At 53.1% G+C, this 13843-nt stretch overlaps 1 protein-coding gene across 1 annotated transcript in view; it reads right to left on the reverse strand.

Annotated features, from left to right (window-relative positions):
- Positions 1-13843, reverse strand: part of CACNA1S (calcium voltage-gated channel subunit alpha1 S) — a 67664-nt gene that overhangs the window by 26142 nt on the left and 27679 nt on the right. The window contains 10 exon segments of the mRNA XM_032878228.1: positions 1037-1096; positions 2026-2155; positions 2767-2899; positions 5157-5226; positions 5888-5981; positions 7016-7130; positions 7994-8114; positions 9116-9323; positions 10081-10306; positions 13372-13532. Of these exon segments, the coding sequence (XP_032734119.1) occupies positions 1037-1096; positions 2026-2155; positions 2767-2899; positions 5157-5226; positions 5888-5981; positions 7016-7130; positions 7994-8114; positions 9116-9323; positions 10081-10306; positions 13372-13532 (1318 nt within the window).

The raw sequence follows: 13843 nt of genomic DNA on the forward strand, positions 1-13843 counted from the left end.
CTGAAGCCTTTCCTGGCATTGACAGTGATTTTGTCTCAACTCGCCTTCCTGGCTTCTGAAGCCAGGCCTCCTGTTTGTTCTGTGCTATGTCCCAGCCCAAAGAGACCACTTCCTCCCCTCTGAGCACATCCCAAACACCTTCTCACAATGCATGTGCTGTTGTTTTGTCCTCCTGGACTGGCCCTGCTATCTCTCCCTAATGAAGTCCTGTCCAACCTCAAGGGTTAACTCTAAGCCACCACCTCCAGGAAGCCCTCTGGGATGTCAGGGAAGCCACCATCCCCCTGCTCAACTCCTTTAGTAGTCAAGGGCCCTGATATAAGGAACTGTTCTGAATTCTTATTGCAACCTGCTCTGGGCTACTCCTCCTGCAAAGCTTCCCTCTCCCCTCCTTATTCATGAAAGTGAAGGCTGGGGCTGCTGGGTCTCAGTTATAGACGGGCCCTCCCTCTGCCTCTCAGACCCTCCACAGGGATGGCGATGATGTGAAATCCATGGTCGGCCTGAGAAGGGGAGAGCAGTGATGTGCTGTGGGTAAAGAGGGGGAGGGCCACGATAGGGCAGAGCTGCCAGAAATCCATCCAGGGCAGAGGTCACTTCTCTGAGGACCTCTGGAGAGAGGTCTTTCAGTCACATGTCATGAAGGTCTAGGAACAAATCATAGCTCCCTGAGTCTATTCTTAGGCTAACCGTGCCTTCCTTCTGCAGGAAAAACGCCCGAGGCGACAGAGAGAAGGGTTGTGCTCACTGAGAGGTGCAGAGACACACAGCCTCTGGGCTGGTTGTACTTCATGTCCCCACCTGGCCACATGCTCACCTGTTTGCCCCAGCTTATGAGCAGCAACCCCATCTGCTCTCCTGGATCTGGTGAGTCCTTCCCTGATGTTCTCTGCTCTCCTCTTGCTTTTCCCGCATCCCTGCAACCCAGCCTCTGAGTGGGTGCACCATGTGAGTTGGAGCCACATCAGGTCTAATGTCCTGGCCTGCAGACATCGCTCTGTAGACAGACCCAGGCTCTCCTACAGCCTTCACTCACCTTGAGGACAATCTCCACAGTGAAGACAGAGGTGAATGCAATGTCAAAATACCCAAGGATCTGGTGACAGAGCAGAGGAGACAGAAGTCAGTGAAAGGGAGGGCTGAACAATGATATCATTATTATCTTCAATGCCATCACCACCATCATCACCACCACCATCATCATCACCATCATCATCGTCACTACTATCATCATGGTTGTCACCATCACCACCACCATCGTTACCATTACTATCACCACTACTACCACTATCATCATCACCATAATCATCACCACTGCCATCATCAGCATTATTATCACCACCATTACCACTATCTTCATCACTACCACCACTGCTGTCATGACCATTACTATCACCACCATCACCATCATCATTACCATCATGACCATTACCATCACCATCTACCATCACCACTACCACCATCATGTCCACCACCACTACCATCATTGCTATTACCATCAGCACCATTACCACCATCATCATCACTATCATTATCACCACCACCACCACCACTATCATCATCGCTACCACCACTACCGTCATCGCTACCACCACCATCATCACTACCCCCACCGGTATCACCATCACCACTACCATCATTGCCATTAACATCACTACCATTACCACCATCACCATCACCACCACCACCATCATAATCATCACAATCACCCCATCATCATCATCACTATCACCACCATCACCACCATCACCATCACCACTACCACCACGACTACCACCATTGCCACCATCCCCCTCATCATTAAAACTAGGCACCAAGAGCCCGTCTGTGATATGTGCTGTGGCAACACTGTTCCGAAGGAGTGGCTCGGGCATCTTGGTCCTCCAGGGACTTGAACTTTAAGAGACTCTGATGCCTGCAGCTGCGTAGAGCATACTGAGCTCTGAGCAGCAGTGAGGTGTGCAGGTGGCTGAAGCCGGGTGGGGAGGGGTGCTGAGCTGGCAGAAAGCGGGGATCCGCCATCACCTGATTCCTCACAGACTCAGCCCGGATGGGGTCCTCGGCGGCCAGGGCGGCACTGCTGAGCAGGATGAAGAGCAGGATGAAGTTGGTGAACCAGGTGGCATTGACAATGCGGTGACACAGGACACGGATCCTGTGGGGGAACAGTGAGGGGACCAGGAGAACTGTGAGCCCTTGGGCACACAGGCCTCTCCAGCCTCTGTAGGGCAGAGAGACCCTGGAGCCTGCATCTGAAAGGCCCTCTGGCTGGACACGCCAGGGCTGGTCCACCCCACCCCTCCTGCTCTTTCTGCGGCCTCAGTCCCCTCCCCCAGCCAAACCCCTGCCCCCACCCACCCCAGCACTCCCCCGCCACCCTTGGTTTCCAGCCAAGCGAACAGGGCAGGCTGATCCCCATCCCGGAAGCAGACAGATGAAACTCCGTGAAGACTGTAGTCTGTGCATATGTTAAAGGTTTAGGACTGTGAAGCCAATAAGAACTACAGCTTCACCTGGTTCTCATCCCCCATCCTGTCTAAAATCGCCCTCAAAAAGGAAGCAAAATATACAAACCCTCTTAGCTGTAAGTAACCGCTAAGGTTTCGAGCACTCCTTCTCCCAGAGATACTAGCATTTTAAGCAGGGCACAAGATAGTGTCATGGTAGGCCCAGAGAATCAGGAGAAGGGGGTCCTTTTAGAGCAGAAACCAGCCCCTTCTGAGAGCCCCAACAAGCACCCTGCAGAGCAGCCGAGGGGCCACCCACTTGTTGGTGGGGCTGAAGATGAAGAAGGAGCTGGCTTCTGGAATGGGCACCGCCTTCTCTTTCAGCTGCAGCTCAGCCAAGGGGCGTGGTCGGGGGCTCACGGGGATCTCAGGCTCATCTTCTTCATCATCGCCTGTGCGGAGGGGAGAGAGAGAAGTTGGAGGCATCTTTACATACTTTCCTGCTCCCCAGGTTCTGTGCTCTGAATGCAACCATGAACCCCAAACCACAAACAAGTGAGGGTGGGAGCAGGCCAGTGCAGGCCACAAGGGTGTCAGCAGAGTCCAGCCCAGGCCTCTCCCTTTCCCCTTGGGGAATAGGTCAGGGAAAACTGTCGGTCCCAGAACCCTCCAGAAGTGGGGCCAGGAGCAAAGTCGAGGAGTCTTGCTGTTTCATCTTCTGTCTCAGGCTGGACTCACACCATCTCAAATGCTCACAGTTGGGAAGTAGAGGGGGGACCGTGCTCCGGAGGAGACGTGAGTTGTGGTCCAGGCTCTGCCCCTAACTTGCTGTGCTGACTAGGCAAGACCCTGTCCTTCTTGGGTTTCAGCTTCCCAATTTGTGAAATTGATTAGGGACAGGAGGCTTATTGAAATAGACTCTGAGTTCCTCTCCTGGGCTAGGATTCTAAAAATAATCATTTCAGAGAGGAACTGCCAGCATGGAAAAAAAAAAAAAATCAATATCCTTGAATTTCAGCCAGTCGCCAGTACTGAGGCAGATCCTGGGGTGGGAGGGGTAGAGGAAGAAGAGATGGACCCTCTAGGTTTATTGGCTAAGTCTCACGGCCTCACGAGACAGCACACTCCCTGAGCTCCTCAGCTGGGGTGAGCGGGGAGGCGAGGATCCAGTGATCAGACTGGAGGACGCTGTCAAAATCGGGGTGCCCCTCACTGTCAGGTCTTGCCCTGTCTCCTATTGACCTCACCCCATAGCCACCTCACCGCTACTCCTCCTGGTCCTTTGGGGAAGCCCAGAAAGAGCCACTATATTCTGCTCTCTCCACTCGATTCTGCTCTCTGCACCAGCTCTCAGCTTCATCCCCTTTTCTCCTGCCTCACAACTAGCAACCTAATGTGACACTGCCCATCTTGCCCTGGCTGCCAAGGACCCCAAAACACATCTTATGCCTAATGGAAGAAACTGTTAATTCTTAAAGTTAGCATATCTGCTTTCTTCTTTCCCTATTTGTGCCCATTTTGTTCATTTCATTGTATGTATCTTTTGTCCTAAGCCTAAGGCATTTCAAATTGTCTTTTGGAAAGAAGCAGGATAAACATATTCAACCTCCTTAGTAAGAACTCCCTTCCAACCGCCCACCTCACAACCCCTCAACCCTCTACCCTCCCCACTTCTTTCCAACCCTTACCCTTTCCTTAACCTCCCATTTCCTGGGTCAGCCACCTTCCCCGGGATACCAGACACGCTCATCTGCTAGGTCATGGTCGTTAGATGAAACAGCTTGGGATCAATTACTTTAAAACCCAAATATTCATTACTGGCAGACGTTTAAAGAAATGTTATTAGTCCTGTCTCTATCAGCTCCGTGCTCCCCACACATCACTAGGCAAAATTGTTTCATGTGTTCATTCAATCTATTTATTGAGGGCCTACGCTGTGCCATTTGGGGCACAGAAAGTCCCCCTGGAACTTGAGTCGCTGAGGTAGAAAGATGCTAATCAGCGGATCCCACAAAGAGCCATGAAGTTGCACCAGTGACCCCAGGCTCCCAGGACCCATAAGGGAGCTAACAGGGAACGTCAGAGCTCTGGGGCTCCAGCCTCTTCCAAGTGGCTTGTTCACAGGAGCCCAGCCTGGCCCCGCTCTTGCCAAGGTGTTCTCTCCTTGCCACAGATGAATGGCTCTCTGCGGGAGCCACTGGTGATTTGCATTTGCGAGATGTTCACGGTTTCTCTGTGGCTGTGTATCACCCTCCTACCCGCCCTATCCTTGTCTCTTTCATTTCGATTTTTCCCACAGTGCAAGTCAAGGTTCTATTTATTCCTGTTTCAGTCCAGCCCCCAGACCTGATGGACACTGAGGGGTGAGCAACCTGTCCGTCTCCTACACCACACAGACAGACGTCTGTGGTCTGCTCCACGTGGCCAGAATGGAAAACTTGAAAATGGAGTCCTCAGCACTGAAGTACATAACGGGCACTCAGTAAATACTAGCTGAATTAAATGAAAACAGAATGTGTAGTTTTTTCTATTGTGTGTATTGTAGGGAGAGGCAGGCTTGTGGTGGCTCATATGCAGGACTAGGTCAGAAGGGATGTCTCTGTGTCGTGATCCCCTCATGGAAGGATCCAGGTAGGGGATGTGCAAGAGATTGTCCCTGGGGAGAAATCAACTCTCCAGCATACACCCTAACAGTCCCAAGACCCTCACCTGGGAAGTCAGCTGAAGGGTAAGGATCCTTTACTTCATTGACGTTAGATTCAAACTCATCGATTTTCAGCTGTAGGAATACAATGAAGATGATGAAAGCAAAAGCTGCAGTTTCTACTTACCTAGCACTTACGGGAGGGGTAGGGTAGGCGTTAGCTCAATTCTCCCTCCAGCCCGGGGGTAGGTAATAGTAGGATCATTCTTTTTTTTTACCAACGAGAAGCCAGGCCCTGAAAGGTCAGACGAGTTGCCAAGACCTCAGCCTGTCTGAGCCTGTGCAAGGCAACCCCGGCTTAGTTGTCTGGGACCCAACTCCTGAACCCTTTGACCTCCGCTTCCTCAGCTTCCAGAAAGGTTGAGCAGGGCCAGGCTGGAACAAGCAGGAAGTGGGGGGGTGGTGGGGAACCAGTCTGGGCCTCGCAATGGGACGGGGTGTCAAATGGGGCAGGAGACACCTGACTGGGGTAGGAAGCTGGGACTCTGAGGAAGTCTGGTTCCCAGACTGGGGTATCTGTGCCTCTCAGTACAAAGGATTCCTTGTGGGAGTGTAGCCATTGACTTTCTCCCCAGGAGAGTGGAGACAGATGCCCTCACCTGGATGATAATCAGGCAGATAGCCCCTCTCCACCTCCCTACCCACCCCCAGCACCCTAAGTCATGGGGGTGACCCAGAGGACTTGCAGAGTCCCTCCCCATCCTGCCTCTGAAAACACCCCATGTGATATGCTCACCTTGGCGGTGGTAGGGATGCCCTCGCCCCTGGGTTTCTGTTCCAGCTTCTTGGCCATCACTGACTTCTCCTCCTCTGACTTGTCTGGGAGACCCCTGAGTTAAAAAACCAAGGAAACCCATGGTAGAAGCCCGACTAGACAGTTCTCAGGGATCTGCTTAGTCTGATGGCATCCTCAGAGGGATCTCACACCAAGGCTCAGGGAGTTCTGTGGACAATGGAACAGTGCAGGCTTCCAAGAGGGAAGGGCTATAGGCCTGAGTCTCTGACAAGAAGGCATGATGCCCACCTTGGGCCCGTGGCTAAACATGGCTCACTGGTCAACCACACTCAGTGTTCATTGACAGGTAGATGGGTGGAAAGGGGCTTTGCACCTGGTTCATCAAGAATTCACAGTGTGGGAGCATGGTTTGGTCCAAGATGGGACTCAACTCTTTGGAAGTATCTGGATTTCATTGCTGGTCTTTCTGTCTTTCTCCTCCCATCCTGCCTCCCAAGGATGGGCATACCATTCCTGCAGATACGGGCATCGAAGGAAGCAGGACTTTGTCTAGAACCACTCGGTGTGGTTCTCCAGCCAACAGCATCGGCGCCCCCTGGGGGCTTGTTAGACCTGCCGACCATCAACCCCAGCCCAGACTTTCTGAATCAGAACCAGTATTTTAACAAGATCCCCAGGTGACTCATTTGCAGTGACTCGTTTCCAGTTAGACTGGAAGACCAGTCCTGCTTCTACTCCCAGAGGAGGGTCTCAGGCTATGGAGAGTTACACGCCAAACTCACTGACGGAGAGAAGAGTACAGCCCCGAGAAACCAACCACCACTAGGACATGTGCACGGCTCAGCAGAGGGAAAGGACTCCTTTCAAGAAGGCAAGTTCCCAGAACTCCCCACCAGGGTTCCCTGGTGGGATCCTGCCTGGCTCTGCTGTCCCATTTCCTGGGGCCACCTCCAGTTCTGCGCCCAGGGACAGCTCAGAGGACGTCAGCCATCCCTAAACATGTGGGTGCAGAAGTCTGCCCATTGGGACGGGGGTCACAGTGGCACAGCCCTTGCTCATCGGGCTCCAGCTCGGGGAAGCCACCACCAAGCATGCCAGGCCCCTCCCTGCTGGGGAGGCAGCACTCACTTGGACATCTTTCTGCGCTTTCTCTCCTCAGCCTTGGCCTTCTGGGCAGAAGTCAGGCTCTCGGCCTCAGCCAGGTTGTCCACAGCGATGGCCAGGAAGACATTGAGCAGGATATCTGAGGTCATCCTGCTAAGGAGTCTTGGGTTGTGGATGAAAAGGAAGACTCTGGGGTCAGAGTCCCACCCTGCCCAGTGGTTGGCAGGGCTTAACCCCACCGCCTTGGTGGGCTTGTCAGAGGGCCTCTTGCCAGAGTTACCACACGGGATGGCATGGGCCCGAGGACACGGACGAGCATCCGCAGGGCGGCCTGTCTGCGTGGGGGTACCCGTGATGGGCCTTGAGTGCCCCCCCATTTCCCATCCACGACTGATCCCAGCTTCCACACGGGGCTGAGTGGGGAGCCTGTGAGGCACTGTCTGAGAGAGTCATGCTCGGCACCCGTGAGCTCCAGGAACATTGGCTTCCTCCCTCCCCATCCCCCAACTCATAATACCTACCAAATGCCGTGTACAGACCTCAGAACCCCTGGGGCCTGCTGGCTCTCTCTGCCCCAACCACCCCACCCTTCCATCTGCTTGTCTCATTCTCCACCTGCCTCCTCCTTCATTCCTCCCTGCCTACCTCCCAAACCTTCGGACCAGGCTGCCTACCAACCTCATGGCCCTACAGCCAAACCTTGTCCTTCCTCCTGCCTGCTCCAGGCTCACTAGCCTCTCTAGGAAGAAATCTGCCCACACGTAACCAGTCACCTCTGTGATTCTTGAACATTCCTGGGGGGAGGGGGGAATTCTCCTACAGCTCTCCCTGTAATTGCTATTTGCCATGTCCTAGCCCACCCACCCTGCCCCATGAGTCTGGGGGCTCCCCTCCAGCCAGAGGGCCTGTTGCTTGGCATGTGCGTGCCCAGGACCCCCGTTTTCAGGGCCTCGCCCGCCCCCTCCCATAGCTCTTTTCTGTGCCCTGCCCCCAAGGGGATACAATTGCCACAGACGAAAAGGATGATGAAATAAACACACACGAGCACCCCGGGGTAGGATGGTCCGCCGTAGGCCATGATCCCATTGTACATCATGGAGTTCCAGTCTTCACCGGTCAGGACCTAGCGGGAGAGGGAGCACAGTGAGGGGAGGGGGTCGCAGAGGGTCTCCAGAGTCCTCTTTCGGGACTGTGTGGTCCCAAAGACCTCTAGACCTATCCTCTCTTCATCCACGACCAGGATGAAAGGCCCCTGCTCCCCTCCTGGAACCTCTTCCAATGGTCAGAAATCCTACTGTTGCCTCTCCAGAGCCAAGGGGTCTGACTGTGGGGTCACCACCTCCCTGTGCTCCGTTCCTAATGCCTAGGTTTAACCATACGGCCCCCACCCAGGCCTCCTGGCATCCCAGCCTCCAGAGCTAGCGTGAAATGTCAGGTGCCTTGTCCTGCGTGATGCCCGACCAGCCACGGGGTGAATGGAAGAGAGGGTAGAGTCATCTGGAAGACCCGCTGATGGCCATACACGGCCCTTCTCACGGGTACGGACTGAGGTTCCCGGTGAGTGCCGGCCCCGCACAGAGGAGCGTTTCTCGGCTCTACACCGAGGAAGCTCCTCTGGGAGGCCCACGGCTCTGAAGGCCTCAGGTACATCCCAGCCACGCTCCTCTGGGCGGCTTCTCGTGAACATGAAACAAGCCATATCTTTGCGGTGAGAAATGGCTGGCATTTCTCTAGGGCTTTTTCAGTCTTGTTGGGGAAGAGCTCACTGGCTGACTCTGTGCTCAGAGACTGGAGTAGGGCACGGGAGAGAAAGTGGGCCCCTAGACTGCACTCGGTCAGTATCAGTGACCCTGCCATGGGCCAGCGCCCTGCTAGGTACCAGGGACAAAGACAAATAGGACAAACCGGGCAGAGCTCCCAGCCTCCGGAGGGTGCAGGAGACCAACAGCAGCTATTACAATGGAGAGGACACAGGGGAAGAGGAGGGCCTGCAGAGGGACCCCGAACTCATGCCAGCAGATCTGAGAAGGCTTCCTGGAGGAGGTGATGCGCCCCCTGCTCTTGGAGGACAAGTGGGATTCAGCACCTGCAGTGTTGAATCCTGGAATCCTGAATCTTGAATACCTGGAAGACGCTGATGAGGGCCTGCGGGAAGTTGTCGAAGTTGCTGCGCCGCACCTCCGTGTCCTCGAAGTCGTACCTTCCCCCGAAGAGCTGCATGCCCAGCAGCGCGAAGATGATGATGAAGAGGAAGAGCAGCAGCAGGAGCGAGGCGATGGAGCGGATGGAGTTGAGCAGGGACGCCACCAGGTTGCTCAGAGATGTCCAGTACCTGAGGGCAGAGGGTCGCAGGTGCAGAGGAGTCGCGCCCCCTCCCCGCGCCCCGCTCCGCGGAGCCCCCGAGGTCTGGCCAGGCCAAGGCCAAGGCTCAGGCCTGAGGGGACGCAGAGGGAGAAGGGGCAGCCTCTGGGCCTCCGGGAGGCTCCGGGACGGAGGCCGGGCACCCACTCTTTCTGCCCGTCCTAGCACTTCTCATGGTTTGTCGTTTCATGTTCCTTTGTGCGATTGCCGGCTAACTTCCAACCACCCCACCAGACTGTGGACCCCAGGAGAGTAAGGACCACCTCTCTCCCCTGCACCCCTGCGCCCCCTGTGCCTAGTCCCCAGCTCAGGCGGCTGCTCAATAAACCCTGGGAAGCCGATGAGCCCGTCTCTGCTCCCTCCCTCTTTATTCTTTATTCTCCCTCCTCATTTCCATCCCCTTTCCCCACCTCTCCTTTCCTCTCATCTTCCTCCCCTTCCTCCTTCTCCCATACTCTTCTTGTCCTCTTTCCTCCCTCCACGCCATGTGCTGCACCCCTGCCCGGTATCCCTGCCCAGATGGTAAGAGGTAAGAGGGGAAAAAAATTTAAGGAAAGAGGTCAAAAGGGGAAAGTCATTTCTTTCAGGGAAAGAGGGACGTCCTGGGGAAGAGGCCACCCATGAACTTGCCCAGACCCCAGACCACGGGGACGGAGCCCCTGCAGAGCAGACCAGGTACGCTGTGGGCGTGGGGCTGCTGGAGCCGTGCCCACCCTCCCGGCGCTCACTTGGTGATCTTGAAGATCCTGAGGAGGCGGATGCAGCGCAGCACGGAGATGCCCAGGGGGCTCATGGCGCCCGATTCCACCAGCAGGATCTCCAGGATGCCGCTGCACACCACGAAGCAGTCGAAGCGGTTGAAGAGGGACATGAAGTACTGGCGCAGACCCAGCCCGTACATCTTCATCAGCATCTCGATGATGAAGAGGGCCAGCAGCACGCGGTTGGCTACATCTGCGGGGTAGGGGTGGGGGGGGCAGCCTCAGCATCGCTCGCTCTCTCTCCCCCTGCCCTGTCTCCAGGCCACGACCTTGGCTGAGCCCTCCCGCCCCAAACCCCCTCGCTGAGTTTCCAAACATCATCCCTTTTCCACTCTCAAAATCCGTAAAACCTGGCGAATGTTTGCCCATTGAGGGAATGCTGATGTAAGTTTCTCAAATGCTAAGCCATACCATGTTTATCATAAGGGAGTTTCATTACTTTCAATTTGGCTTAAGTTAATTAAGCCCTGCCATAGTCTCATTACTGTACACGTCCTTCTCTCCTGTTGGAGGAGGGCGTCCTTCTCCTATCAAAGCCAACCTGTCCACCTGTTCTTTGCTCACCAGCCCCCCCGACCCCTCCCTCACTGCCAACGATCGCTTCTCTTTCCTATGTGTTTAACTTCTCCTTTCAACTGGATTCTCCCATCACCATTTTTAAATGCTAAAGTCTTTCCGATTGTCCCCGTAGCTCCTATCCCAGCTCTCTTCTCCCTATCACGGCCAGACTTCCTAGAGAGCTATTGACTTGGATCCCTTCATTTCTTCCCACCCTGCCCTGCTCCATTTGCTCTCTAAGTCATACCTAACTGGGTCTACCTGATCACTCCACCAACAGGCTCTCTCAAGGTCACCAATGACTTCCAGGTCACTAAATCCAAGGAGCACTTTAACCCTCATTTTTCCTGATCTCACAGAAGCCCTAGGCACTGTTGACCACTCTTGCTTTTTCAAATATTATCTTTCCTTAGCTTCTGTAACCCTATATCCTTCTGGATTTCTTCTACTTCTCCTGCTTTTCCCAAGCTTCCTCTGCAGATGTAATTCTTTACCTAACCATTGGATGCTGGCCTTGAGCTATACATTATAGTATATATATCCTCTGATGATCTGGGGATGTCTTCTAAGACTGTAGCTTCAGTGGCCATCCCTGCCAATGACTCCCAGATTTTAATTCTTCAACATAGACCTCTCCATTGAGTTCCAGACCTATTTTGCCATCTGCCTCCTTGACATTTCCATTGGGATATCTCAAAGGTACCTGAAACTCAACATGCCTAAGACTAAGTTGATGAGTAATGGAGTAGTACCCATCCTCCTCCACCCCCAAATATATTCAGCCATTGATTGCCTTCCCCATCTCAGTAAGTGGCACTACCATCCATTTATCTGCGGAGGCCAGGAACCTCAAGTCTCTGACTCCTTTGGGTGGGCGGTACTCAGACAATGCGTTGGCAATACTTGACACATTCAAGGAGCTCTCAGGAAGACTGGTGGCAAATTTTTCCCTACCTCCTTCCCATAGAAAAAGACAGTCTTCTTTTCTACTTATATTCCTTTAATCTTTTTCATCATTTTAAACATAGTATCTTTTGTGTTGTCCTACTACCTCAGGCTCCCAGGGTTGCTCATTCCTGTTGGTTGGGCTTGATACTTCTTCCCCCGGGTGGCCCTCTTCCTTATCTGTTTTGCAATTGTTTTGTTGTAAGCTCTTCTTTGGGAAATGCTTTTTCCCTGCGGGAATTCTGTATGCCTTGGTTTGAGAAGCATCCCTAAAGGGCGGCGTATGTTTGCTTCTGCTGGGCACCACAGGGTTTTTTCCCTTGCCTCTGACTAGTTTTTTATGTTACTGTCTTAGCTTAGGATCCCTACACCATCTGAAACAGTGCAAATTGGAGCCCATACATATAGGGCACAGATTGGATTGCAATTTTTTCACCTGAGACATTTTTCCTTATTCCCAGAGCCTCCAGCATGGATAAACTTCCACCTTCTTTCCCCAGCCCAATGCGGTGAGATTTTTGCTTCCCTCACAAAGGGGTAATCCTAAGCTCTGGCTCTATCCAGGGGGTCAGTTCTGTTCCTCACCTGACCCAGGCTCTGGGCCCCTGTCTCCTGTCCCTGCCCGATCATTAAGAACCCAACTGCCACTCTTTAGTGGCAGACTTTAGCTCTAGGTCTAGAATGTTCCTGGAAATCAATTCATGAGCTCATTGCCTCTGGATTTCAGTGGTTTCTTCATTTCTACCATCTAGAGACTTCCTTGTCTTTCTTTGAAATATTGTTATTATGACTTAAGCAGCACTGCCACGTGTCTACACTTGGAGGGCACTTAGTTTGGTCCGCCATGTTGGGACTGGTCTCCTTGTTCTCTTAGTCTCTGCCTTTTTGCAGTTCAGAGCTCCACAGGCAGAGGAACATCTATCGTGGGGATGAGGCTGACTTGACTTCCACCAAAACTGATCCTTAGAAATTCTGGTCTGATCGTGTTATATGTCTGCTGACAATTTTTCATTAGCTTCTCATCACCCAAAGTTTAAAGTCCCAATATTTTGCTCAAGTATTTAAGGGCCTCGACACGCAAACACCCCTCCCGCTGCTCTCAGTCACATACGAAGTTCTTACAGCTCCCTGAATTCACCGTATTATTCTATATCCTCATGTCTTTGCATATGCTGTTCCTTCTGGGGGAATCCTCCCTTCCCTTTGACTGCTGGGGGGCTCATTCTACTGATTCTTTAAGGTCCACGGAGCTCCAACATTCCTCCCCTATAATCCTTCTCTTGCTGCCCCATATTTGCCTGTATGGTTGCCCTCCCTATGTGGACTTGACATTCTTCATGAGCATCTATCTTCTCCTCTAAATACACTCCTGGAAGGCAAGAGCCTATTAATTCTCTCTGCATCTGAATTCACTGTCTATGCCTTACATTTACCATGCATGCAATAAATAGCTGGTGAAAGACTGCTGTTTCGGCAGTAGAATTTTAACTTGGATGCTTGGAGTTCTAGATTGCTGGTAATCCTTATGCTCAGTATCTGAAATTGTAATCATTTACCCAGACACCTGGGTTCCCAACTGGCTGCTGTTATTGCCCCTGGTGATGCCATGAGGAAAATAGTATTACCAGCTTCTAATGTCTAGAAAACAATGTCAATATCTCCATGACGTCTTCCGCCAAACCTGAGGTGCTACTGGCTGGCTTTGGCCATTGGCCACATCTGTCCCCTTTCTGGCTTCACTCTGTTGTGTCTCACCTTGCAAGTGGGTCAGCCACAGAGGCTGGTTGTGGTGCTCGGAGGCAATCGACAGGGTGTTGAGGGCAACGACCAGGATCACCAGCCAGTAGAAGACTTTGGACTTGATCACATCATGGCACTTCCAGCGAAAGATGCGGTTCCACTGCCTCCAGTGGCGACTGGGAGAGGAGACACGGGAGAGGGGAGGCAAAGAGCTGCTTTCCTCTGAGCTCCCCCCCTTTCTGGGATTGCTTTCCGACAGGCTCCAGCCTGACTCCATCCGATCGCCCACTCTCTCCTCTGGCCACATGGGAGACGCTAAGGGCGTGAGCCGCAGGGCCAGACTGATTTAAAATCTTGCTTCCTACTTGTGAAGCTCTTCCTCTTTCAAAGGAGAAAAATAATGATCTCAGGAATTAGAGATAATGCAAGCAGAATGCTTAGCACAGTGCCCGCCATGGAACAGGGGCCCCACACGCTTCCATTTTAA

This window comes from Lontra canadensis, unplaced genomic scaffold (genome assembly GCF_010015895.1).
Source record: "Lontra canadensis isolate GAN:19392208 unplaced genomic scaffold, GSC_riverotter_1.0 scaffold63, whole genome shotgun sequence".
Classification (NCBI taxonomy): Eukaryota; Metazoa; Chordata; class Mammalia; order Carnivora; family Mustelidae; genus Lontra; species Lontra canadensis.